Source organism: Saccopteryx bilineata, chromosome 4, assembly GCF_036850765.1.
Source record: "Saccopteryx bilineata isolate mSacBil1 chromosome 4, mSacBil1_pri_phased_curated, whole genome shotgun sequence".
Classification (NCBI taxonomy): Eukaryota; Metazoa; Chordata; class Mammalia; order Chiroptera; family Emballonuridae; genus Saccopteryx; species Saccopteryx bilineata.
In genome coordinates, this window is record NC_089493.1 from 33,749,622 (window position 1) to 33,776,867 (window position 27,246).

General features: G+C 46.6%; 1 protein-coding gene and 1 non-coding gene across 2 annotated transcripts in view; one reads left to right on the forward strand and one right to left on the reverse strand.

Moving 5' to 3' along the window:
• PLEKHH1 (pleckstrin homology, MyTH4 and FERM domain containing H1) overlaps positions 1-20,757 on the reverse strand; it is a 62,803-nt gene extending 42,046 nt beyond the window's left edge. Inside the window, exons 1-2 of the mRNA XM_066277247.1 lie at positions 20,491-20,757; positions 10,894-11,052 (exon numbers count right to left, since the gene is read on the reverse strand). Coding sequence (XP_066133344.1) covers positions 10,894-11,019 — 126 coding nt within the window. The 5' untranslated portion in view covers positions 11,020-11,052; positions 20,491-20,757. The remainder of the gene's footprint in view (positions 1-10,893; positions 11,053-20,490) is intronic.
• LOC136336714 (U6atac minor spliceosomal RNA) lies at positions 13,546-13,671 on the forward strand. Its single transcript, XR_010731541.1, has one exon. It is a non-coding gene; the product is annotated as a U6atac minor spliceosomal RNA (small nuclear RNA).
• Positions 20,758-27,246: the final 6,489 nt, after the last annotated feature.

Consider the following 27,246-nt stretch of genomic DNA (forward strand, 5'->3'; position numbering starts at 1 on the left):
TCAGCCACTGTGCCCCTCACAGGTCATGGAAAAACCCAGATTCCACAAACAATGCCAGCTTCAGCTTCTCTTGGAAACTCAGAAGATCTGGACACACCGGGGTTACGCTTTCTGATGGCAATGACCGTTTTCCTCCTCTCCTATAGCACACTCCCTTGAATGCTCTGCAGAACCCATCAGTGTCACTGTCCTAACTTACTTGCAAGCATTTGAGTTTCCAAACCCCAATTTTAGCTATAAAATGTTTCTAACTGTTACAATCAAAGACAATGCTTTTCTCCCGACCAGGCAGTGGCAAAGTGAGTCGAGCGTTGGACTGGGACCTAGAGGATTCGGGTTTGAAACCCTGAGGTCACCGGCTTGAGTGCAGGCTCATCTGGCTTGAGTGCAGGCTCACCAGCTTGAGCGCAGGGTTGCTGGCTTGAGTGTGGGATCATAGACATGACCCCAAGGTCGCTAGCTTGAGCCCAAAGGTCGCTGGCTTGAGCAAGGGGTCACTCACCACTCACTCTGCTGTAGCCCCCTGGTCAAGGCACATATGAGAAAGCAATCAGTGAATAACTAAGGTGCCGCAATGAAGAACTGATGCTTCTTATCTCTCTCCCTTCCTGTCTGTCTGTCCCTATCTGCCCCTCTTTCTGTCTCTATTACAAAAAAAAAAAAAAAGACAATGGTTTCCAACTTTATTGTTTTAGTAGATCTTTTGTTCAGTTGAAGTCATATGCTTAGTCCCAAATATATAAAAATGCATGACAGTGGGGCTGCCCTGGTGTCTGACTATAGGAGAGGGAGGAGGAAAAGACCTCTAAGTCTTGTCCGAGGGCCCCACCGCACCCCCCTAGCCCAGAACTTCCTCTAGGTACATGGGGTTCAAGGCGTCCACTAGAAGGATCGCTGAATGGGGCCCCGGGCAAGGCTGTGGCAGGAGCTCATGGTGGTAGATCTCAGACTTTCAGGGATGGAAAGATCCATATGGACCCTGTGACAGGAAGAGTCCTGGGCCTTCCCCACAGAGGTTTCTATTTAGCAAATCTGAGGCCCAGGCCCAGGAATGTGCTTGTAAAGAAAATCCCAGGCCCTGGCCGGTTGGCTCAGTGGTAGAGCGTCAGCCTGGTGTGCGGAAGTCCCGGGTTCGATTCCCGGCCAGGGCACACAGGAGAAGCGCCCATCTGCTTCTCCACCCCTCCCCCTCTCCTTCCTCTCTGTCTCTCTCTTCCCCTCCCGCGGCTGAGGCTCCATTGGAGTGGGGATGGCCCGGGCGCTGGGGATGGCTCCGTGGCCTCTACCTCGGGCACTAGACCGGCTCTGGTTGCAACAGAGCGACACCCCAGATGGGCAGAGCACCACCCCCTGGTGGGCATGCCGGGTGGATCCTGGTCGGGCGCATGCGGGAGTCTGTCTGACTGCCTCCCCGTTTCCAGCTTCAGAAAATACAAAAAAAAAAAAAAATCCCAGATGATCCTGATGCAGGTGGTCCACAGAGCACATCCTGAAACACACCAGACTGGCCACAGAATGTGAAGCACAGCTCACTGAGTCCTGTAGGAAGGCATCCCCAGGACAAGGCCCAGCAGCACGGGGCTCCTAAAATGGCTTTACAGGAGCTCAGGGCTCTATCGACTCTCTGCTTCCTGAGAAATACTATTGATAGTGGACCTGACAAAAATAGAGGGTAAGGAAGACAATACCACCCCCCCACACACAAACACCCACCCACCCTGCACGCATGCACATATGTTCACACACACTGAATAAAATTTCTACAGGGCATCGGCTCCCAAAGAAAATCAGATCTGTCGACAAAGAGATCTGCTGAGGCTGACGCGAACTTCAGCACGTTTCCAGCCAGTCTCCGCAGTGCTCAGACTCCCACTTAAGGATGTTTTACCTACTGGGCTCGTGTTCTACCCATACATTGCGAAACTGGGGCCGAAGCTGAATCACTGACTCTCTATAACCTGTGGGCTGAAGGAGGAAGAGCGATGTTCATTGTTTGAGGAAATTAACTGAACCACTTATTTAAAAGAAAAAAAAAAAGAGATCCTGAATTACAAATTGTTGATCTATAAATATAAAACTGAGTGACTATATTTCAAAACCTTGATTGACAAAATTAGCAAGGGATTCTAGAAAACAGGAAGTGCACTCGGTCCCACTGGAACGGGTCTTGGGAAAAGCGGCTTCAGTTAAAAATATTCAAGCTAAAAAAATGAAAATTGTTTTTATTACTTATTTCTTCTTTTTTAATAAATCCACTCAAATTCCTTTTGGAAACAGACAGGGTGTAAATAAATTTAAAAATGTAGGACCTGTACCAGTTTTAATACTGATGCCATATTCATCATGACGCTTCCTATAAAGCTCTTTTGTGGGTAGAAACTACATTCCCACTTTTCTGATGGGATAACTGAGGCACAAGTTTGATAAGAATGAGGAAAGTCCAATGGACTTGCAATACCCCTCTACACGGCCTGGTAGAACAGTATCGAGGTTTTAAATTGACCTGACTAGCCTGTGTGACTTCTTCAGCACACCAAGGAAGGGAGCGGGGGCAATGCCTCCCAGGGAGCGGAGCGAATGTGAACTCTGAGACATCAGCCATTCCCTCGCCTCCGCACTGGATGCAAAGTGAACCCACAGCTCATCTGGCTCCCAGGGGCGGCCCTGGCACCCTGGGCGTCCAGGAGAGCAGCACACCAGACCTTGAAAGGAGTAAGAGCAGAAACAAAGCTTAAAGTTCTGTCTCCCCTCTCATCTTTAACCCCTTTCACCCTTAGGTGAGGGAGTATCTGATAGCCTTGACATTTTTTCTTAAAAAAAAAAAAGGCAACTCCTTTTAGGACAGATTATTCCAAGTGTAGAATGGCAACTCTGCCAGAGGAAGTCAGGTATGAGTAGGCTGCGTGGTGGGGAAAGGAGGAGGACATACTTCTAAGCCTGAGCAGCAATGGGCGGAATCTGATCCCAGGCAGGGCCCGTTGCCCTGGGAAACACCCATGCTTGGCTTGCCCTGCAAGAGAGCTAGCAGGGAGTGAGCGGCCATCAGGAATCCAGGCTCTGCATCTTGACTGTACAGGCGAGCCAGCTGTGTGGAGAGGTGGAGGGGGCAGGCGAGTGAGAGGGCCGGCTAGGGGGACCCCACTGACCTGGCTCACCCACGTGCAAGTGGGTACTGATGATGACTGACAAGTAGGTTGTGGGAGGAGTGACAGAGACAGGCCCTGGGCTCAGCCTCAGCAGGTGCTCCCGTGAGAAACCCAAGCATCTCTTCCTGGGGTGTGAAACTTACCTGGATGTATTGTGGACAATCTCTACAGAATCGTTGAACTTGTCCAATTGGTTTGGGGATGATTGCAGGTGACAGGCGTAGGCCTGACACTGAGCAACATGGTGTGTGTGGCCGTAAGAATTTCTGCCAAGAGGTCCACATCTCTTCCTAAGTCTCAGTCCTTTCTTATTTAGTTCTCCCAGCCGATGCTCCTACTCAGGACACTCTCCTGACCTCTCCCCTCCCACAGACGGTCTCTCCTGCCCCATGTTGGCATGCTTCCGTCTTTACCCAAGTCACGTGCTAAGCCCCCAACATTTTTTAATTAATTAATTAATTATTTTTTTCTATTTTTCCGAAGCTGGAAACGGGGAGGCAGTCAGACAGACTCCCGCATGCACCCGTCTGGGATTCACTCGGCATGCCCACCAGGGGGCGATGCTCTGCCCATCTGGGATATCGCTCTACCACAATCAGAGCCATTCTAGCGCCTGAGGCAGAGACCACAGAGCCATCCTCAGCGCCCGGGCAAACTTTGCTCCAATGGAGCCTTGGCTACGGGAGGGGAAGAGAGAGACAGAGAGAAAGGAGAGGGGGAGGGATGGAGAAGCAGATGGGTGCTTCTCCTGTGTGCCCTGGCCGGGAATTGAACCCGGGACTCCTGCACGCCAGGCCGACACTCTACCACTGAGCCAACCGACCAGGGCCAAGCCCCCAACATTTTTATGGGAGGGCATTCTGGTTACATGATGATCAAAAACATCCAGGAAGAGAAGAAGGGGCTGGTATTATGAAAGTTCAACCTCCTCTGACCCAAGGAGCGGCAGAGAAAGGTATTTATTAATAATGTGTTTAAGGCTCCAGGGGAATAGGAGAGGGCAGCATTTCAAAACATCTCTTATGAAATATTTCAGGCCAATAGAAGCCTGCAGAGAATCATTTTAATAAAAAATGTATCCACCACTCACCTTTGTCAAATTTTAATTTATATCAGAAAAGTTTTTAAGAAATGGATCACTACGGATAACTGAGGCTTCCTGTGTATTTCTCCCCAATGTTACTCCTCTCTTTGTGGCAGTTGTCATTTGTATATACCCCTAAACAACAGACACTACCATTTTGCATGTTTTAAAACTTTAAATAAGCTGTATTGTTCTGCAGATATATCCTTCTGACCTTTCTTGTTCAACATTGGTTTTTGAGATTTATTGATTTTACACACGTAGCTCTACCTTATTTATATTTAACTGCAGTGTCATATCCTATTGTTTATCCATGATGTAAACTCAGTATGTTTATCTGTCACCTGTTGATAGACATTTAGAGTATTTCCAGTTTTCAAACGTTAAGGCCGCAATATACACCCTTGTATGTCTCCTTGTGACCAGTATATTTGGATTTATTTCTACTGTTGCATTTTTGTGCTTTCTGTTTACTCTTCTTTTCCTATACTTGTTTTTTTTTAAAGATTTTATTTATTCATTATAGAGAGGGGGGAGAGAGAGAGAGAGAGAGAGAGAGAGAGAGAAGGGGGAGGAGCAAGAAGCATCAACTCCCATATGTGCCTTGACCAGGCAAGCCCAGGGTTTTGAACTGGCAACCTCAGCATTTCCAGGTTGAAGCTTTATCCACTGCGCCACCACAGGTCAGGCCCTATACTTGTTTTTTTTAATTCTCCTTGCCTGAATTTAATAAATTTCCTTTATTCTATTTTCCTGCCCAATGATTCGAAAATTTTATACTCTATTTGTTATTACTACTATTCTAGACTCAAATTCTAGACTTACAGGCTGCTAATTATTCCCTAGTTCCTTATCTGTTCCCCCCCCCTTCTCTCTCATATAAATAAAACTTCCATCTTAGCAGAGTACATGGCTATCCAGAACAAAAACTATCCTTCCCAATCTTCCCTGCAGGTGGGTAACCAAGTTTTTTCCGATGGGATATGAAGAGGAGAAATTAATCCAGGTCAAGCACTTAAAAGAATGGGGTTGGGTGGACATCAGGATGAACTATCTTCAAACATGCAGCAGGTATCACCCTAGAATTAGACTGCTTACATCTGAGTTACTACATGAGATGAAAATAAGCATCTGTCTGGTTTAAGCCATTGTTATTCTGGGTTCTTTCTTACAGCAGCCAAACTATAATCTAGCTCAGGGGTAGTCAACCTTTTTATACCTACCGCCCACTTTTGTATCTCTGTTAGTAGGAAAATTTTCTAACCGCCCACTGGTTCCACAGTAATGGTAATTTATAAAGTAGAGAAGTAACTTTACTTTATAAAATTTATAAAGCTGAGTTACAGCAAGTTAAAGCATATAATAATAACTACTTTCCAAGTACTTTATGTTGTATTTTTGCTAAATTTGGCAGAATAAATCTTTATAAAACAACTTACTATAGTTAAATCTATCTTTTTATTTATACTTTGGTTGCTCCGCTACCGCCCACCATGAAAGCTGGAATGCCCACTAGTGGGCGGTAGGGACCAGGTTGACTAACACTGATCTAGCTAATATAGTAGGCATGAATTAAAAAAAAAAAAAAAAAAGGCCTGCTTACACTCATTCTGCTCCCTAAACCTGGGGTTTCATGTCTTTCATCAGGTTTGGAACCATTTAAGCTATTATTCTTTTTTTTTTTTTTTTTTTTTTTTTTTTTTTTTTTACAGAGGCAGAGATAGACAGGGACAGACAGACAGGAACGGAGAGAGATGAGAAGCATCAATCATTAGTTTTTCATTGCGCGTTGCGACTTCTTAGTTGTTCATTGATTGCTTTCTCATATGTGCCTTGACCGCGGGCCTTCAGCAGACCGAGTAACCCCTTGCTGGAGCCAGCAACCTTGGGTCCAAGCTGGTGAGCTTTTTCGCTCAAGCCAGATGAGCCCGCGCTCCAGCTGGCGACCTCGGGGTCTCGAACCTGGGTCCTTCCGCATCCCAGTCCGATGCTCTATCCACTGCGCCACCACCTGGTCAGGCTAAGCTATTATTCTTTTGAGTAAAGGCTCTCCTTCATTCTTCCCCACTCCTAGCATCTTACTACATGGGATCCTGCCATTCTAGCATCCATGTCTCAGCCCCTGTGTCTTTGTCTCTCTGTACTACATTTTGCATGATTTCCTCAGGTCTGTATTTCCATTCATTAAGTCTGTTTTTACTAGTGCCTAATCTGGTGTTTAATCTATCCACAGAACATTTAATTTCTTTCTTTTTTTTTAGAGACAGAGAGAGAGAGAGTCAGAGAGAAGGATAGACAGGGACAAACAGACAGGAACGGAGAGATGAGAAGCATCAATCATTAGTTTTTCGTTGCACGTTGCAACACTTTAGCTGTTCATTGATTGCTTTCTCATATGTGTCTTGACCGTGAGCCTTCAGCAGACCGAGTAACCCCTTGCTTGAGCTAGTGACCTTGGGCTCAGGCTGGTGAGCTTTTGCTCAAACCAGAAGAGCCCGTGCTCAAGCTGGCGACCTCAGGGTCTTGAACCTGGGTCTTCCACATCCCAGTCCGACGCTCTATCCACTGCATCATCGCCTGGTCAGGCTGAACATTTAATTTCAATGAAAACAGTTTTCACTTCTAGAAGTTCTACTGGGTTCTTTTTAAAGTCTATGTGATCTTTTCAGGTAGTGTCTTGTTCTGGTCTCATGTTTTCAAATTACTTCATTATGTATCCAACAGTTTTGAACTCATTTATTACATAGAACCTTGCCAACAGTTCTATTATTAGAAGTTCTTTGGGTGGGTGGCTCTAGTCCGGTTGTTTGTTGTATATTTGGACCCTCACTCACCATAGATTATTCTCTCAATACTTAGTCATTTTGGATCATATATTCATCTTCACTGAAACATTTTTCTCTTCCTGTGGAGATTCTGTATGGTCGGGGTTGAGGTCTTGTTTCTCCAGAGGGGTTCTGTGTCTTTTCCTACAAGGTTCCCCAGGGGGATCTCTGGCCCAGAACTTAGGGTTCCTAATTAACAAAGACAGTATAAATTCTAATGCTTAACTAAGATCATCAACAGGTTCTCAGGGAACATTTTTTTTTTCTTTTTCCTTTTCCTGCCCAGAGTCTTAGCTAAGTATGAGAAGCTGGTCCATCATTTTCCTATCTCGGTGGATGACTGTCTTTTTTTGTCTACCTTTTCATTTAGGGTAAAACCCTTTAATAGTCCTGATTTTACATGGAAGTTTCAGTATCAAACCCAGCTTCCAAATGTGCAGACCTCACTGGTCTGCACAGATGTAAAAACTCAAACCTCAAGTCATTCATTACTAAAGGGAGGACAACCACACATCCCCCACCCCACTCAGCTGCCAGAGGTGAGGACCACTTGGGTGTTTCCTCTTTATTCTTCCCTCTGAGGATTCCTCTATTTTCAGTGTCCTGCTCTAAACCAAGAAGGATAATTTAAATATTCAATCTCATATGTCTAGGTGTTTCACAGTGGTCATTTTTTTTTTAACAGAGACAGAGAGTCAGAGAGAGGGATAGATAGGGACAGACAGACAGGAACGGAGAGAGATGAGAAGCATCAATCATCAGTTTTTCATTGTGACACCTTAGTTCATTGATTGCTTTCTCATATGTGCCTTGACCGTGGGCCTTAAGCAGACCAAGTAACCCCTTGCTCAAGCCAGCGACCTTGGGTCCAAGCTGGTCAGCTTTTTCTCAAACCAGATGAGCCCGTGCTCAAGCTGGCAACCTCGGGGTCTTGAACCTGGGTCCTCCACATCCCAGTCCGATACTCTATCCACTGCTCCACTGCCTGGTCAAGCCACAGTGGTCATTTTGAAAGTAACTTTGTTGTCCATATTACTTGAAATGGAAGTCTCTTCCCTCCGAGATGTGTTTAGATCAACTGGCTGATCCCTACTTATCCTTACCTTCCCTCGCATCATAACCTAAGGCAGGGGTCTCAAACTTGCGGCCCGCCAAACAATTTTGTACTGATTCTTTTTTGTTTTCAACTGCAGTGAGAAAAGTGTTGCATAACAGTTGCCTTTTGTAGACCTAGTGCGGCCCGCCGAATGGCTGTGATCTTGCTCTGCGGCCCACATGCTGAGTTGAGTTTGAGACCCCTGACCTAAGGCAAGGCTCTCAAGCTGTATATCGCATGAAACCAACTTCTGGGAGCTTGTTAAACATTCAGATTATTAGCAGCACCCTAGCAGACTGAGATCAGCGGGGTTAGGTGGGGCCCAGGAATGCACATGCTTAACAAGCACGCCAGGTTTCTAGCACAGGTGGTCCCAGGACCACCCCGTGAGACCCACTGTCTAAGGCCTGCTTCCCTTTCCCTGAGGTGGTAGAACTCTACCTTTTCTATTGGCAGTGACTGAACCACATCCGTAGGAACCCTGCCAATCCGCTCTGCAATGGCAATGCCAACAGACCCAAGGTTCCTGAGTTCTAGTCCAGGCTAGTCCAGGGCCACTCCCGTCAGCAGTGGAAATGCAGTCACGATGCCAATAACTTGTCTTCCTGGCCTCCAGCTTGTGGGCCTGTCACTAAAACAGGTCGCTTATGCAGGTTTTCCTAATGAAGACTTTGACACTGGTTGGAGAAAGGTAGACTGAATTTTACTTTTATACTATTAAAGAAGGGTTTGCTAAGCAAATGAATAGACTAAACAAAACTATAGAGAGAATGGTTGATTCAGTTAAGATTATATATTATACATATGTTTTTAGTGCAGGACTCTACTGTCTGGATGGGTTATGCTCCAAAATACCACTGAAGGTCAGCCGTTCAGAATGCACCTTCCCACAGAAACATTATGAGTGGTGCTCCCTTTCCCTCCCAAACCTGTAGAGGTAATACGTTAACTGTTCCTATTTAAGACCTATTTTATTCCAGAATCTTTATATCTGTGATCTGATACAATTCTCAAGATAAGTCCAAAAGATAGACATTAGTGTCCTTGCCTTAGAGGCGAAGAAAGCTGCTCAGAGTCACATAGCTAATAAGTGGCAGAGCCAGGTTGATCTGGCTCCAAAACCTGTGTCCTTGTCACCAGGAAACCCAGGTGCCTTACGCAGCTCGTATGCTTAAGAGAGGGTGAGCAGTAGGATGGGGATTCCCAGCCTTCTCTCCTGAAACACCCTCCTCCCCCACACTAAAGGGACGTGAAGGGGATATCAGAAACTCCCCTGCAGCCCCCTGTGACTCAGGTGATAAAGGAGCAAGAGAACTGGTGTTATTTCTTCGGTGTGCCATACAAAGAAGCAGAGCAGGGAAGATGCCGGATTCCAGCTTAATAAACTGCTTTGATTTTGATCTTTTAAAAAAAAAAAAGCCTGAGTAGTGGTAGTTCAGTGGATAGAGCGTCAACCTGGGACACTGAAGACCCAGGTTCAAAACCCTGAGGTCACTGGCTTGAATGCAGACTCACCAGCTTGAGCCCAAAGGTCGCTGGCTTGAAGCCCTAGGTCACTGGCCTGGGCCTAAAGTCTCTGGCTTAAGTAAGGGGTCACTGGCTTGGCCTGAGCACCACCTCCCCATCAAGACACATCTGAGAAGAAAGCAATGAACAATTAAAGTGACGCAACTATGAGTTGATGCTTCTCATCTGTCTCCCCCCCCAAAACAAACAAACAAAAACCAAAAGAAAAAAAGCTATCTTGGGTGGGTTTCATTTTGCATATGTAAAAAGTATCTTATTAAAAGTTCACCTTGCCCTGGCCGGTTGGCTCAGCGGTAGAGCGTCGGCCTAGCGTGCGGAGGACCTGGGTTCGATTCCGGCCAGGGCACACAGGAGAAGCGCCCATTTGCTTCTCCACCCCTCCGCCGCGCTTTCCTCTCTGTCTCTCTCCTCCCCTCCCGCAGCCGAGGCTCCATTGGAGCAAGGATGGCCCAGGCGCTGGGGATGGCTCTGTGGCCTCTGCCTCAGGCGCTGGAGTGGCTCTGGTCGCAACATGGCGACGCCCAGGATGGGCAGAGCATCGCCCCCTGGTGGGCAGAGCATCGCCCCTGGTGGGCGTGCCGGGTGGATCCCGGTCGGGCGCATGCGGGAGTCTGTCTGACTGTCTCTCCCTGTTTCCAGCTTCAGAAAAATGGAAAAAAAAAAAAAAAAAAAAAGTTCACCTTACTGCAATGAGTAGTAAGCCCTAAGAATCAAATGCACAGTACAGTGAATACAGTCAAGAGTATTGTATTATAATCATCAAACTTGTATGCCCTGCCTCAGTAGCTTAGTTGGTTAGCCTGTCTTCCCAATATACCAAGGTTGTAGGTTTGATTTCTAGTCAGGGCACATACAAGAATCAACCAGTGAATGCATAAATAAATGGAACAACAAATAAATGCTTCTCTATCTCTCTAAAATCAATCAATAAAAAAAATCATCAAACTTGCTAAGGGACTAAAACTTATTTATTCCAACCACAGAAAAGAAATGATAATTATGTAATTGATAGATCTAATTATCACTATGATGGCAACTATATTACAATAATTAACATGTTGAACACTTTAAATGACATGATGTTATATGTCAAATATATTTCAAAAAAATAAATAAAATATAACCTCCCCCCCAAAGTTCCCCTTCTCCCACTCCCCCTCTCTGACACAGACCCCTGCAGTGAGCTTAGGCAGGCATCTGCTCTCTAAAACTCACCTTATCAGCAAGCAGCTCCCTAATCTTGCTGGCCTGTAGGCGGAACCGGAAAAGCTGGGTTTCTAGGGCCAGGCAGCGTTTCTGCCAGTCCATGCTGGCCCGGGTCTCCACCTTGAGTTCAGCCATGATGGAATCGACTTCTGGGTACTCCAGAGAGCCCTGAGAACCAGCACACAGAGAGAGGAAAAGAAGTGAGTGTAGGAGGAGGGGTTATGCGGGGAAAGGAGGAGAGGAGACCAAAGGAGGAAGGAGAAAATGGGGCTGGGGTAGGAAAGTTAGTCTCATGGCCCCTTCCTTAGCTCAGTGGGTCGCCTTCTGTCATAAGTTAGCTGCGCAGCCTCAGGGGACCACACTCCTAAGAAACCATAACAGGAACCTGGTCTCAGTTTTATGAAAGTGAAAAGTAGGGCTCATTTGTTTTCCATTCAATCATTCCATTTAACACATTTTTATCCATTCAACAAACATGTATGTGCCAGACACTGTTCTGGGCCCTGGAGCTGCAAAGATAAATGACAGAGGTCCCTTGCCTTTGAGTTTTTCAAGGATGTCTCACTGCAAAATGACAATGCAATCACAATAGCTCATCCATATACAGATAAATAGGGTAATACAGATAACAGGGAGCCGGGGGGACTCTGCTGGGGCCGGGGGTGTCGAGTTCACTCAGCTCACTGAAGGCAAACCCGGTTTCCAGTACAGTTGTGGCTCTACCACAGCTGTATAGATGGCAGGTGGGGAAATATGGAAAGCAGCTTGGAAAATTGTTTTTTCTCTTTAGGTGGAATTCTGTCCATTGCTGTCACTGGGACAGATTCTCACTCTTCCCTTTAAGTTATAAGATGCAAACCAGGAAATTGGTAAATATTTTGCTGCAGCCTCTGGAGAAACCCACCAATCTTTGAAAAACACTATACAAATTCAGGACACATCAAGTAGACACCTATAATTTTTCCAGCCAGCGGAATCTATCCGAATGTCTTCTGGATATTTTGGAGAGGAGAAATTGGGCTGGGGTAAGAAAGTGAAGGATGTACGAATGTGTACAGGAGAGGAGACTCGGGCACAGGTGAGCGCAGAGGGGAGAAAGGCTAGAAGACACATCTATCATCAGGACTTTAAAAATCCCCTCCTAGGGTGCTATTAATAATTATGTTTGGCAACAGGAAAAAATTTGGTCTGTCCCAAACCATGACATCTGGGCACCCTAGTATTAGGTGACTTCTCAGAATGAGTGTTTATTTTTTAGGTTGATATTTTTAAAACGTCATCTGTGAGAGATTTACAGGTACAGTGACACAATATCTGTGATTTGCTTTAAAACATTTCATGGTACAGGGTGAAGAGCAGGGGGAGATACAGGAAATAAGATTTATCAAAGTGTTCATTTTCTGAAGCAGGATGATGGGTATATGGGGGTGCTTTATACTGATCTCTCTACTTGAACATATGCCTGGAACTTTCCATCATGGAGATTTCTATATTTTAAAATCCCCTTTCCCTTTCTACAGGACCCAGCCACGTCCAATACCATCGCCAAATATTACCCTGGCGCACCAGGGGCCTGTCCTCCCTGGGTTAACCACCACTGTGCTCCCACCTCCCATTTGACTTTTTAAAGTAGCTTTCTCCCATTACATACCACACAGAGCTGTCATTTATTGAGTTCCTGCTGTGTGCCAGGCACATGTGCCTCTCTAATCCTTGCAACCCAGGAGTCAATGGGTGATCACCAGTCCCTGGTCTCGCATGGGGACACTGAGGGACTGAGAGGCTGACAGTCTGACACAGTCATTCCAAAGTCCCTGTTCTCAGCCACTGTGCTCTTTACTCACCCAGAAATCGGAAAAAATTCTGATTTCACAAAGAGTGAGGTGGATTGTTAAGAATAAAAGAAATATTTTCTAAGTTCTTTCAGGATTGTTGGTGCTAAAATGAGCCTGTCTTCCAGAGTTTCCAGGGCATTCTGGTCTCAAATATTCTGACACCATAAGCTCCATTAGCACAGAACATTTATCACGTGTCCTGATTAAAAATTTTTTTTTTTTTAAAGGGTCAACAAACCCAACAATTAGACTACTGACGGGTCCAGTGTCTTAAGTCTTTTGGCTCTGGGCTGCTCAGAACACTGGACATATGATCTCAGCGCTGCTGCTCCCCCGGACTGTCAACCCAAACAATCCGGACATTGTGACCTCCCAGCAATTCCCACCTCAAAGGACTGGGACCAACAGAAACGGGCAGGAAGACAAAAGACAAAAACAAAACATGACCTTTTCTGAGCTAAGATCACAGCTGAAAAGACAAAACAGAACCTTGTGGGGCTTCCAGAGAGGGACCCAAGGCCACCAGGCTTTGCATCTGATTCCATTGTCCTTTCAGGGGCTTTTGTTTTTTCTTGGATCAGTGATTTTCGACCTTTTCATCTCCTGGCACACATAAACAAATTACTACAATTCTGTGGCACACCAAAAAAGTATCTTCTTTCCCAATCTGACCAAAAAATTAAAAAAGGTGTAATTTTGATTCATTCGTACCAGATGGCTATTGTCGTGTTGGCTGTTATTTTTTTATTTGACAAGCTAAGGGAAAAGCAGTCAGTGACCCTGACTAAAATAGTCAGGTATTGCATGCTTTAAACATTCTTAGATAGTGTTGTATGAAAGGAGAGAAGGTTAGCACTCCCCTTGACAAGGATGGAAGAGGCTTTCGGGCCTAACAACACGCATACGGTTAAGGCATTGCCACCTACTTCGTGGCATCTAACCACTGTTTTTATGAATCCATACATAGAAGGGACATAAAAATGAGACTCAGAGACATGAACGAGAATGTGATGGCAACAGGGGTGGGGGGGGGGGGGGGGGGGGGGGGGGGGAGGGGGTGAAGAAGGAGAGAGGGGTTGGGGGAGGGGAGGGGCACAAAGAAAACCAGATAGAAGGTGACAGAAGACAATTTAACTTTGGGGGAGGGGTATACAGCACAATCAAATGTCAAAATAATCTAGAGATGTTTTATCTCAACATATGTACCCTGATTTATCAATGTCACTGCATTAAATTTAATAAATAAATTAAAAAAAATTCTTAGATAAATTTTTAAAAACTGGAAGATCCAAAACTAGGATCTGAAAGTCTTGCACCTAGACCAGGGCTAAGAATTTTTTTTTTTTTAATAATATTGCCAAATAGTCAATTCATGCACTACTATTCTTTTTTTTTTTTTTTTTTTTTTTTTTCATTTTTCCGAAGCTGGAAACGGAGAGGCAGTCAGACAGACTCCCGCATGCACCCGACCGGGATCCACCAGGCATGCCCACCAGGGGTCGATGCTTTGCCCCTCTGGGGCGTCACTCTGTTGAGTCCAGAGCCACTCTAGCGCCTGGGGCAGAGGCCACAGAGCCATCCCCAGCGCCCGGGCCATCTTTGCTCCAATGGAACCTTGGCTGCGGGAGGGGAAGAGAGAGACAGAGAGGAAGGAGAGGGGGAGGGGTGGAGAAGCAGATGGGCGCTTCTCCTGTGTGCCCTGGCCGGGAATCGAACCCAGGACTCCTGCACGCCAGGCCGACGCTCTACCGCTGAGCCAACCGGCCAGGGCCGACCAGGGCTAAGAATTAGCGCTGAAAGCACCCAGGCAAAACCAAGGGGCTGGAAAACTTAATGGTCTTGCGGTGTTGAAAGAGTTTGGTGAATTTTAATTGCCTCTAACTGACTGTGGAAGCCGTGGCTCAGATTCCGTTGGAGAGTAGAAACTCAAACTCTCAAAATCTCCAGGGCCTTTGGAAATAAAACATGTTCACGGTCTCTGCCCAGCCCTGACATCTGAGATCACACCTAGACCAAAGGGAGTGCTTTCCCCCATCAAGCACCTTCACGGCATCTTGGTTCTGAACCAGTTTGGTGCCAGCTAATCCTTTCCCTGCCTTAGGGGCTGCTAGCCAGAGAGCTGGCATCCTGCTAGGCTTGTCTCCACAGTGAGAGCTAAGAAGTTTCGAAACAGATCTGGAGCAAGGTGCCTGCTGCCAAGCACTACGCCCAGACGCTCTTCCAACAGAAGCAGGTGGTCAGAGCAGCAGCTATAAAAACCCAGCATGTGAAGGGAAGATACCAGTAAGCTGAATCTCACCTGCTAAATCACCTCTTATAAAAATGCACGAGGGCCAATGGAAATAAACTTACAGAATGGTTCTTAACATTTCAAAGCATTGCCAACGGTGTACCTTTATAGCCTCTCAACGTCCCTGAGGTGCAGGACAATGAGCAGATGAGAAAGCTCACCATGTCTGTGACTGCTTAGAAACATAGAGCTAAGCGTAGTATCAGAGCTGGACCCAAAACCCTGATTCCCCAACAGACAGAACATCCTCTTTACATGAAGATGCTTCCGATGTGGTGGCAGAGCCCCATGTTACCAGGCTAGGCTAGGCCAACACAGATACAAAACTAGTGGCAGCTGCCTGACCTGTGGTGGCGCAATGGATCAAACGTTGACCTGGAATGCTGAGGTCGCCGGTTCAAAACCCTGGGCTTGCCTGGTCAAGGCACATATGGGAGCTGATGCTTCCTGCTCCTCCCCCCTTCTCTCTCTCTTTCTCTCTCCTCTAAAATGAATAAATAAATAAAAATAATTTAAAAAAACCGAAAAACTAATAGCAGTCACAGACAGGGAAATGAGAGAAGGGACATAAAATGCGGACAAAAGCAAGCTCAAAGTTTGTTATTTTTCATTTTTTATTCTGTAAAGCTTCAAACACCCATAAGTAGAGGAACAGTAGGATAAATCCCCATGTACTCTATCTACACTCAACTACAAAATTATCATCAACTCACAGCCACTCCTGTGAAACCCAGTTCTTTTGATTCCGATTAGTACCAAGCATGCTAACCGGCTGAGCAGGTGAGAATCAAAGGACAGCATGGCCCGGCATCTGAGCCAGAACTCGGAGTCCTCTAGCACCCCAGACTGACAGGCCGCAGAGGCGCTCCGAGATCGGCCTCGCAAGAAGGGGCTTCGGGCAGAATGAGTGGTGAAAAGAGAGCACAGGGGGTGGGGAGGCACCTTCAGGCTCTGGGCCTGCATCAGAGAACACACAAACTTGACCTGGAAGGGTCTGGCAAGTTTAGGAATTTGACCAGAAATGGACAAAATGCTGAGATTAAATCTAATTCCACCAACATTGGTTAAGTTGCATTTCCTAAATGCAATGTTGGATCCATAGAGAGAAATAAAGATTGGCGGGTTGCAAGGCTCAGGGCTACAGCACGAATATTCTGGAACTTCTCTGCAAAGGGGGCCAGTTAATACAAGAGCCTAAAAGAGAGGCCAGAAGTCACTGCAGGAGGCATCAGAGGATGCCTCATGGGAACTCTGTTCTGGGTACAGTTTCCACTGGGCTCTCCTGTGTCACCTTACTATAGTTCACTCCCTGAGTGTGAGCACCTTTTGTGATTTCCACCTGCTGTGAGGGGCAACCACTACCTTCTGAAAGTGCTCTGCTAAACAAGACTGACCACCCGCCCAACTGTGGGAGGGGAAGAGCCCTGCGCCTCAGCCCCTTTTCTGAGGACGGAGCTGGGGGAGGGGGAGTGGATGCAGGGGCACATCTCCCTCTGAGCGTGGAGCATCTGATCAAGTCAACAACATGCACCTGACCTCTCTCCTGGGTGTCAAGCAGGACATTTCACAGTGATTGGGAGGGGGGGGGGGCAGGAAAGCTGAGCAAGTTCCAGCTTTCAGGGATCTAAACACAGAAGAAGGGCTGGGACAACCAGGAGCAGCATCCCTGGAGAACAGAACCAGTACAGAGAAACAGCAGAGGATAGTGACTACGACCCTGTGTTCTGGTGCCAAACAGGCCTGGATCTGAAACCCGGCTCAGGCACGAATTAATCCTGTGACCTTAAACCATTTGGTCAACTTCTCTGAGCCTCAGTTCCAGTTTGAAATTGAGGACAAAAATATTAGGTTGAACTATACAAAATTTTTTGAGAATTAGAGGAGATATTTACAAAAGCCTGGCGCACAATAAGCACTCAATAAATGGCAGCTACTATCAACAAAAGCGAACCAACAGTGCCCTGGGCATATGAGTAGATGTGGTCCACAGATGTGCTTACCACCAGATCCACCTCGGAGAGAGGGCCAGGGGATTTTTTTTTTAATTTAGAAAATTAAATTTAATGGGATGACACCGATCAATAAGAATAAATAGGTTTCAGGTAAACATTTCTATAGTATTGAACTATTGACTATGTTGTATGCCCATCACCCAAAGTCAAATCATCTTCCATCACCATATATTTTTATCTCTTTAATCCCCTTCCCCCGCCCCCTCACAGGAGATTTTTATTGTTTTTATTTATTTATTTTTCTTTTATTGCACCATGTGTTATTTATATGTGTGTTTAATATCTGTGTTTTCGTATTTGTCAGTTACTTTTTATTGATTTCTAGGTTAATTCCATTTTAAATTTGCTATGGTGTTTTTTTGTTTTTGTTTTTTTACAGAGACAGAGAGAGAGTCAGAGAGAGGGATAGACAGGGACAGACAGACAGGAATGGAGAGAGATGAGAAGCATTAATCATTAGTTTTTTGTTGTGACACCTTAGTTGTTCATTGATTGCTTTTTCATATGTGCCTTGACCGTGGACCTTCAGCAGACTGAGTAACCCCTTGCTCAAGCCAAGGACCTTGGGTCCAAGCTGGTGAGCTTTTGCTAAAACCAGATGAGCCCACGCTCAAGATGGCGACCTTAGGGTCTCGAACCTGGGTTCTCAGCATCCCAGTCCGACGCTCTATCAACTGCACCACCGCCTGGTCGGGCTCACAGGGGATTTTTAAAAATGATTTTATCTCTTTATTTTTGAATGTTGAACCAAAAAGTAAACAATGTAAAGGCTTCTTCTTACCCTTGCCCTTCATCCATAGTTCTAATCAGAGGCAACCACTGTTATGGGTTTTTGTGTCTTTCAGAGTATTCAGTGCCTAGACAAGCATTCATATACATGTTGCACACACACACAAATGGTGGCACACTAACACATTATACTTATTATAATTTAGAGATCTTCCTATATCAATATACATATCTGCCTTATTTTCTTTCCATGCTTTTTAACAGCTTTATTGTACTCCGTTGTGTGGCTACTACATGATTTTACAGTCATGTGCTGTATAACAATGTTTCAGTTAATGATGAACTGCAAATACAACGGTTCCCATATGATAATGGAGCTGAAAAATTCCTATCCCCCAAGGACATCATAGCCATCATAGTATCATAGCACAAATGCATTACTCGTGTGTTTGGGGCAATACTGGTGCAAGTAAACCTGCTGCACAGCGAGTCATAGAAAAGGACAGCACATACAGTTATATACAGCATGTAATACTTGATAATAACAAACAACCTTGTTACTGGTTTGTGTATTTATTATCCTTTTTATTGTTATTTTAGATTGTGCTGTTTCAGCTTATTAAAAAGAAGTTTGCTATAAAAGTGTGCCATGTCATGCCAGCTACCACATCTGTTGATTGCATCATTTTCTCCTGTGCTTGATTTAATCTCATGTTGTTTTGTACAGTAATATGTTGCACTGGTTTGTAATCTAGGAGCAACAGGCTATACCACATAGCTTAGTGTGTAGTAGGCTGGATCACTTAGGTCATGTAACTGCACTCTATGATGTTCACACCCAATGAAATTGCCAAACAATGCATTTATCAAAATGTATCCTCATAGTTAAGTGGTGCATGACTGTTATTTAAGAGTTCTTTATTGACAGATATTTGGTTTGAAACCTTTTGCTAAAATAAACAATGCTGTAACGAATATTCAACGAATATATATAATTTCATATATATCAGAATATAGCTGAAGAATAAAGTCTTAGGAATGGAATTGTAGGGTTAAGTGATATATATTTTTAAATGGCCAAATAGTCCAAATTTCCCTCCCTGACGGCTACTCTAATTTTTACTTCAACTAGCAAAATGTGCGGGTTTCCCCCAGAGAAGTCAGTTTTGAATTTTTTTTTTTTAATTTTTACTTATTGATTTGAGAGAGAGAGAGAAACACTGACTTGTTGTTCCACCCATGTGTGCATTCATTGGTTGACTCTTGTACGCACCCTGATTAGGGCTGAACTGGCAACTGGGGCACATTGGGACATGCTCCACCAACTGAGCTGCCCAGTCAGAGCCTTAAATTAGTTTTTGACAGAAGGAGGAGACGGCTCTGCTGGGCTGGCCAGGGTATGCCAGGATGGGGACTCAGCAGCCAGCCTGCTGTGAAGTTACCTGGATCAGGAGTGAGGGAATCCTGGCACCCTACCCCCAGCACGTAGAAAGCACTCTACAACCCATAAGGAGCACACAGATTCTGCATACACCTACTCAGCCCCGTAGAGAGAGGAAGGGACTAGTGAGGAGGCTGGAGGAGGAGGGGAGTAGCGTGGGAGGTACATAGTCTTCCCTCTTAGCTGGTGGTTTCTGAAGAGGGCAGAAGAGGCACCGCATTTCCTCAGCTGTTAAAGCTTCAGTGTTAGAGTTTGGGAGCACACGGTGTACCCCACCATAACTCAGCTCTGAGCAAACCCACACCCCCCCAGCAGCCTTGTAGGGAGGGTAGACTGGACAGCGGTCCAAACCCTTTGGGATTTAGGAGGCTTGTGTTTGTGTCTGGCCTCTTCCACTTTTTAGCTATATGAACTCGGGCTAATCACAATTTTTCTGAGTCTCTTTCCTCCTTTGTAAAAAGGAGATAATAATATGCAGAAACACTGGAATTGATGTTTTATAAAGCGTTAAGTGATGTTACCATATACAGCGCCTGGGGCAGATCAGACAGTTCAAAAAGTATGATGAAAGAACCAATGACTTTTCCATTGAAATTGTTACTAAAATGATCTTCCAAGCAGAAGTTTTAGCTGGAACTAAGGCTCTGTCTGTAAGAGTTTTATGAGGTGGATTCACAGTAAAAGCTTATGGAGATATCCTGGCAGGGAGAAATCCGACAGGGAACGGATTCTACTCTAGGATCAGGGTCTTCACTGCTTCTGCCGCCCCCTAGCAAGGCCCCCTGGTCCCTAGTGACCGATTCCTCTCTGAGGCTCCTAGGACACAAAGCTCTTGGTGTCATTCGACGCCCAACTTGTTTTCTTTCCTGCAAGGCTGACCTGCCTCTAGGAGTCCAGCCTAAACCCATTAGAAGTCGAGAAATCACAGAAGAGAAAAATCTGAGATCAAGTGGGGAGGGCAGAAGGAGGGATGGAACCCAGCGACAGCAGAGGCAACGCGGAGAAAAGCCTGAAAGTACGCTCCGAGGGCTCTTCCAGGGAGCAACTAGATCGAGCCGGTCCCAAACTCCCGGTCTTCCCCAGAAAGTTTACTCCCCGCCTCCCGGTGCTGGCTCCCGAGCCCGACCGCGCGGCTCCCAACGCTCCCAGCTGCTAGGAGCCCGTTCCAGGTGGGGAGGCACCTGCTCCAGACTTGCCCTCCGGGTCGTAGGGACCCGGTCCTCTCCCCCCGCCAAGCACCCTCCAGGCCAGCGCGCACCCCCAGCCCAGCCCTACCCAAAGCAGAACGGTGCCACTCACCTCCGGCGAGCTCGCGGGCGTCCCACCGCACAGCTGGCACCCGGTCGCCCTCCGCGCGCGTCCGCCACTGACCTTGCGTCGTTCCCGTCCGAGTCCACAGCGGCCGCCGGGTCTCCGTTCCCCGGCAGCAGGGGTCGGGGTGGGCGGAGCGGGGAGAGGCTGGGGCCTGGAGGGGTGCCCGCAGGCTGGCCGCACAAAGGCGAGGCGAGCCGAGCCGCACCTCCCCGCGCCCCATTCAACGCTCCGCCGCGCTCCCTCCGCCCCTCCGTTCCCCGCCCGCTCCTTAAAGGCAGAGCGCCGGCTCGGCTCCCGGGCGGCTCGCGGAGAGGCACAGGAAATGACCTCAGCAGGCTCCAGCCTCCTACCTCCCTGCCGCGCGGGGCTTGTTCTTGGGGCGGTGGGGCACCCCGTGGGTGTTGGGATCTCTAGGACTCCGGCCCCCGGCTCTCCGCGGAGGCCGCACCAGGCGCCACAAGGGACCGCGAGGTCGTCCCTGGATCTGCTCTGCTCCCAACAAGCGTGGGACCCTCGCAGGAGGGGCGCAAGACCAGACCCTCCCCCATCACCCACCACCAGAGGAGGTTCCAGCATTGTCCGGCGACCTGTACAAACTTTAACGCCAGGATATTTGAAGCAGAAGTTCTTATTTCAAACACTCTGTCCCACTGGCATACTAATGTTCTGATTTATATTTGGAGGGGGGAGAAAAACCACCGCAGCCCAGAGGGTATCGTGTGTGTGTGTGTGTGTGTGTGTGTGAACTACACGAGCATGTGTGCATGCATTATTTATTTAAAGGAGCCGGCCAAGAAGGAAGAAAGCCAAACAGGACACTGTCTGTTGGGCACTTTGCAGGGTTGTCTTCAGTGTACCCTTGTTCTTTAAGGGCTTACAGTTCCTCAGTCACCTGTATAATCCCACACACTCAGAGGTGGAACACTCAACTTTTGGTTATGGGATAAAAGCTTTCTTCCAAAAAGGCAAACGCCAGCTGGGTTCTCTAAAGGACTTACAAAGACTCAGTCCAGATGGCGGTGAAGGATCCTCGGGCTCCACCTCAGGTTTAATGAGTCTCTGGAGGGAAGGTGGGGAAATTGCCCAGCTAACAAGCTCCCAGGTGATTCTCACGCAGTTTCAAGGGCCCAGACACTATGAAAAGCTGGTCCCTGTAGTTCAGGAGGGCAAGGGTGAAAGTCCAACTGGGCCAGATTGGACTCCCGGGGCTGAACTTGCAAATAGATTCATAATTCCTGAAGACTGGGATAGGTGAGCTACCTAGTCTTTGGGGCACTGGCCTCTGCTGTCCCCTTCAACATTCTAGAAATCGCCTAAGGAAGCCCCAAAGCAGTCCTCTGGAGTTTGTAAGGGAGAGTCATTCATTCATGCATTCATTCATTTGGAATTGGTAATCATGCACATAGTATAAATTTCAAATAATAGAGAAGGGCTAACAATAAAAAGTAAGTCTTCCACCCTCTCCCTTGCCTCTCAGATCACTCTTCCCCAAACAACCACTGTTGTACGTTTTTGTGTGTATCCTTTCAAGATATTTTATGCATATGTAAGTATCTATAAATAAATGCATATGTATTCATATCCCCTCAACTTTAGAGAAGTATCTAGCTTTTTTCTCTTGACATTACCATTTGTTGACTCTAAGTGTGACTTATCAGCACACTTAGAGATGCCTTATTTTTAATGGTTCCCTAATATTCTTAATGATGGACATTTTAGGATGTTTTCAAACTCTGACTATTATACACCTTGCTTTAATGACTGTCTTCGTACATCTTGGTCCACAAATGTGACTTTTTTATTATTATTCATTTTTGGGGGGGGGGGAGAAAGAAAGAGAGTGAGAGAGAGGTGGGGAGGAGCAGGAAGCATCAACTCCCATATGTGCCTTACCCAGGCAAGCCCAGGGTTTTGAACCGGCAACCTCAGTGTTTCCAGGTCAACACTTTGTACGCTGCACTACCACAGTCAGGCCAAGTATGACTGTTTTTATGGCTTAATACTTAGAAGTGGAATTACTGGCTCTAAACACAACAGGTATGTTAGATTCCAATAGATGCTGTCAAATTGCCCTCACAGGAGATTGCACCAACCTACACTTTATCAGCATATGTGAGTGCCCTTTCATTCCCTCCCACCTGTGCCAATGAAGGAACTGATCACAAAGTCCACGGCTTTTAGAAAGGGAGGACAAATGATGTGCACAGACAATTTTAGAACACGGACAGGCTCAAGAAACTGATAGCCACTGGTATCCCAACCACACTCACCTGTGTGACTGGCCCCTGCTTTGGGCTCAGCTTTACTCCCAGCTCTGTAAACTTGGACAAGTTCCTTAGCCTCTCTGGGACCCAGTTTCCTTATTTTTAATATGAGAATCATAATGTCCCCCTCTAGAATTGGTTAGAGGATTATATCAGATAAAAGTTACATATATTTATGTTTTGGAATCCAATTATTGTTCACTAAGTGATAGCTATTCTTTTTCCATCAACCATTCCTCTCAACATTTTACTTTGAAAAATTTAAACCTACAAATGTTATTAAAAAGTACATTAAATATCCATATACTCTTCACCTAGATTTACCAGTTGTTAACATATTGTCGCATTTTTTCTCTCTCCCGCTCCCATTTGAGAGTTAGTGGTACACAACATTTTTATCCCCTTTTTGCACATATTTTGGCCTTTTACTCCTGAGCACTTTAACATGTACCTTCCTAAGAACAAGGGCGTTCTAATATCATACTTAGGAAATTTAACATCAATACAATACTAGCACCTATGATGCAGGACATATTCTTATGTCCCCAATCGTCCCAATTACATCATTATACTTAAGTCTTACAGCTCTTAAATTTGTTATAATTAGCCCCTACCAATTACTCACCAGAGTGAATGGATGATTAGCGGAGAAGGGACTCGTCCCCCCCTCTGCTCCAGGGCCAGAGTGATCTCCAAAGCTCTGGGCCCCAGCATTCTTTGGGGGCTGCAAGTAATCAATAACCAGGCCACCGAGGGATGCTCAAAGGCAGGGCAGAGTTTCCAGTCTAAAACTAGGCATTGTTCTACCAGTCACCTTTGTTGGTGTTGCCTCCTCTGCCTGGTCCCAGCCACCCCATGCTGGCAGCCCAGCAACTCTGGTTGGGTTTCTGGTGTCCTCTCCACCTCCCCACTGGTCCCCAATCAGCAAAAGCAGCTGTTCTGGCTCCAATGAGACCTGGCTTCTACATCACCCTGAACCACAGCCCCACATTGTCACTCCACCTCAGGGACAAATCCCTATGGGCCTCCAGGCTGCATACTCCAACTTAACCCTGAGATTAAGGGCTGAGACGACTGAGTCACTGTCATTTTCTCGTGGTCTTTCTGTCTACAGCACTATCTACGTAGCTAGCTCTCTGTGGAACTGAGACAAGAGTCAAATTCTTGACTGTGGCTATTGGCCAAACCCAGACAATGACATCAGCTGCCGCCACATTTCTCTCTTCTTCCCTCCTTCCCATTCATTCATTCATTCATTCATAGTAGCTGACTTTTTTTTTTTTTTGTATTTTTCTGAAGTTGGAAAGGGGAGGCAGTCAGACAGACTCCCGCATGTGCCCGACCGGGATCCACCCGGCATGCCCACCAGGGGGTGATGCTCTGCCCATCTGGGGCATTGCTCTGTTGCAACTAGAGCCATCCTAGCGCCTGAGGCAGAGGCCATAGAGCCATCCCCAGCGCCCAGGCCAACTTTGCTCCAATGGAGCCTTGGCTGCAGGAGGGGAAGAGAGAGACAGAGAGGAAGGAGAGGGGGAGGGGTGGAGAAGCAGATGGGTGCTTCTCCTGTGTGCCCTGGCCGGGAATCGAACCCGGGACTCCTGCACGCCAGGCCGACGCTCTACCACTGAGCCAACCAGCCAGGGCCAGTAGCTGACTTTTAAGTTGTTCTAGGTACACTATTAGATGCCCGGCTCTAAGCGTGGACGAACCATCTCCTTGCTTCCTGCCTCAGTTTGTCCAGGTGTAAAATGAATAAGTTATTTCCTCAATACAGCTACTCTTCAAGTCAGACAATTTCAGAGTTGGAGGAAAAGACAGGATTATAAGGGGGGACTTTGTAAAACTGCAGTAAATAAAAAGCCATTTTGGGCACCATCTGTGGCCGGGGCTGTAGTGGTAGAGAGAGGAGCGCAGGAGGGGCAGGTTGAAGCTGGGGGCCAGTGCCCACCCCATCTACAGCTCATTTCTATTCGATGTTAGCTTATTAATAGGGGCCTGACAGCAGAGAGAAAGGAAGAAAGTCAGCATATGCCCAGAGTCAAAGGGTCATTGGGGTCACTGAAATGGAGGGCCTCCTTTTTTCTTCTGAGAGCAGGATGAGGCCTGGATGGGCACTCATTGTGAACAGGTCTGGACTAATTTGGCCCGTTGGCAATTGTCAGGTTCTTATACTTGCAGCCACTGGAGATGCAAGGTGAGTGGAGGCCATTTGTCTCTTCTTCCAAAACCTCCTACAGGTGAGATATTAAAAATGGCAAGGCTGGCCCTGGCCTGTTGGCTCAGTGGTAGAGCGTCAGCCTGGCAAGCAGGAGTCCTGGGCTTGATTTCCGGCCAGGGCACACAGGAGAAGCACCCATCTGCTTCTCCACCCCTCCCCCTCTCCTTCCTCTCTGTCTCTCTCTTCCCCTCCTGCAGCCAAGGCTCCATTGGAGCAAAGTTGGCCTGGGCGCTGGGGATGGCTCTATGGCCTCTGCCTCAGGCGCTAGGATGGCTCTAGTTGCAACAGAGCAATGCCCCAGATGGGCAGAGCATCACCCCCTGGTGGGCATGCCGGGTGGATCCCGGTCGGGCACATGCGGGAGTCTGTCTGACTGCCTCCCCCTTTCCAACTTCAGAAAAATACAAAAAAACAAAACAAAACAAAACAAACAAACAAACAAAAAAACAATAAAAATGGCAAGGCCAAAGTTTGCCAAATGACAAACAGCTATTAGCAAGCAGGCACCAAGATTCCACACCTGCTTAGAGGAGTCAGAGAGTTGGTCTGTCTGTTTTTCACACATCATTCATGCGAGGGCCCAAATAATCTTTCTGGCTACCTCTATATTTTGAAAACCACTTATTTAACCAGCGAGAGATTGTTTCTAGCATCCCTCAAGCACATTTAGCCTGCTGGTGTAAGTGTGGATGGCAGTTGAAGTGTTTATGTAACCATCCTCCAGAGCAGGGGTCCCCAAACTTTTTACACAGGGGGCCAGTTCACTGTCCCTCAGACCGTTGGAAGGCCAGACTATAAAAAAAACTATGAACAAATCCCTATGCACACTGCACATATCTTATTTTAAAGTAAAAAAAAAGGGGGAACAAATATAATATTTAAAATAAAGAACAAGTAAATTTAAATAAACAAGCTGACCAGTATTTCAATGGGAACTATGCTCCTCTCACTGACCACCAATGAAAGAGGTGCCCCTTCCGGAAGTGCGGCGGGGGCCGGATAAATGGTCTCAGGGGGCCACATGTGGCCCGCGGGCCGTAGTTTGGGGACCCCTGCTCCAGAGTGTGGATTCCTGATTAGAGTGCTTCTGATGCTAACCACCCTGGGGGGGGGGGGTCAGGGTATACACACACACCACACGGTTTGGACTGCAACAGTTAAAATATAAATTCCTACAGAGTCAATATAACACCATTCTAGTGTGTGCCTGGTTCCCTGGGCAGCAACGTGGGAAAGAATGAGGACCTTGAATTGACCAGACCTCAATCCAAGTCTTCTGTAGCTTTACCATTTCTGTGCCTGCTACCTTACATAAGCGTTCAGGGTTAATTTCTCATTTGTAAAATGAGGATAATAATTCTTGACTGTTACGGTTTTTGAAAGAATTCCATGAGCTAGTATGATGTCTGGCACAGTAGCAAGTTTTATATAAAGGGTAGCTTTTGTTACTTACTCTTGGAACAAATATTTGCTGGAGGTTTAATGTTTACCAGGACTCTACTAGGTTACCAGGTATCTACTCTACTACGTCAGAGGTGGTATCTGTTCCCAAGGAGTTCTCTTTTTTGTAAGATTGCCATAGATAAGCAAGATGGCCTGAGAGACTAAAGTAACTGGAAATGGTGAAATGTTTGAGAATTCATTTTCCTCATGTCCTGGGCTTTTTAGAGACCCCACCTACCCAACCCCAGTTTTTTTTTCCCTCTGAGCAGAACTCTGGGCTCCAAAGAGACCCTTCCTAAGCTCTTGGGTTACAAAGAAGTCAGGAGGCTAATTGTACTGCTCATTCTCTGAGAGCAGCCACGGCCACCACCACGGGCTGGGTCAGAGGCTCAGAGTCACCATCCAGAAGCGGAGTTGGGAGACCAGCGGTCAGACATGCAGAGGAGTACAGGGTATAGGATAGAGAGAAAATGAGGCGGCCAAGAGGCAGAATTCTGTGTGTGTGTGTGTGTGTGTGTGTGTGTGTGTGTGTGTGTAACTTTGAGTATGGACTCTTCTTTCATTTATTCACTCAGTTATTCATTAACAAATATTTACTATTTTTCCAGACACTGTGAAGAAACAAAGTGTGACAAGTGTGACCAGTAAACTTGGAGCACAGTCTTCAGAAGCAGACTTGCCTGCGGTTGAATCTTGGCTCTTCCCAGCAGGGATCAGGGGGAAGAACTGATGCAATGACCACATATAGGACTACAGATAGTCTGTTCAGTGCAGCGGCGGGCTCGGGAGCCAGAGAGCCAGGCAGATGAAGGGGTG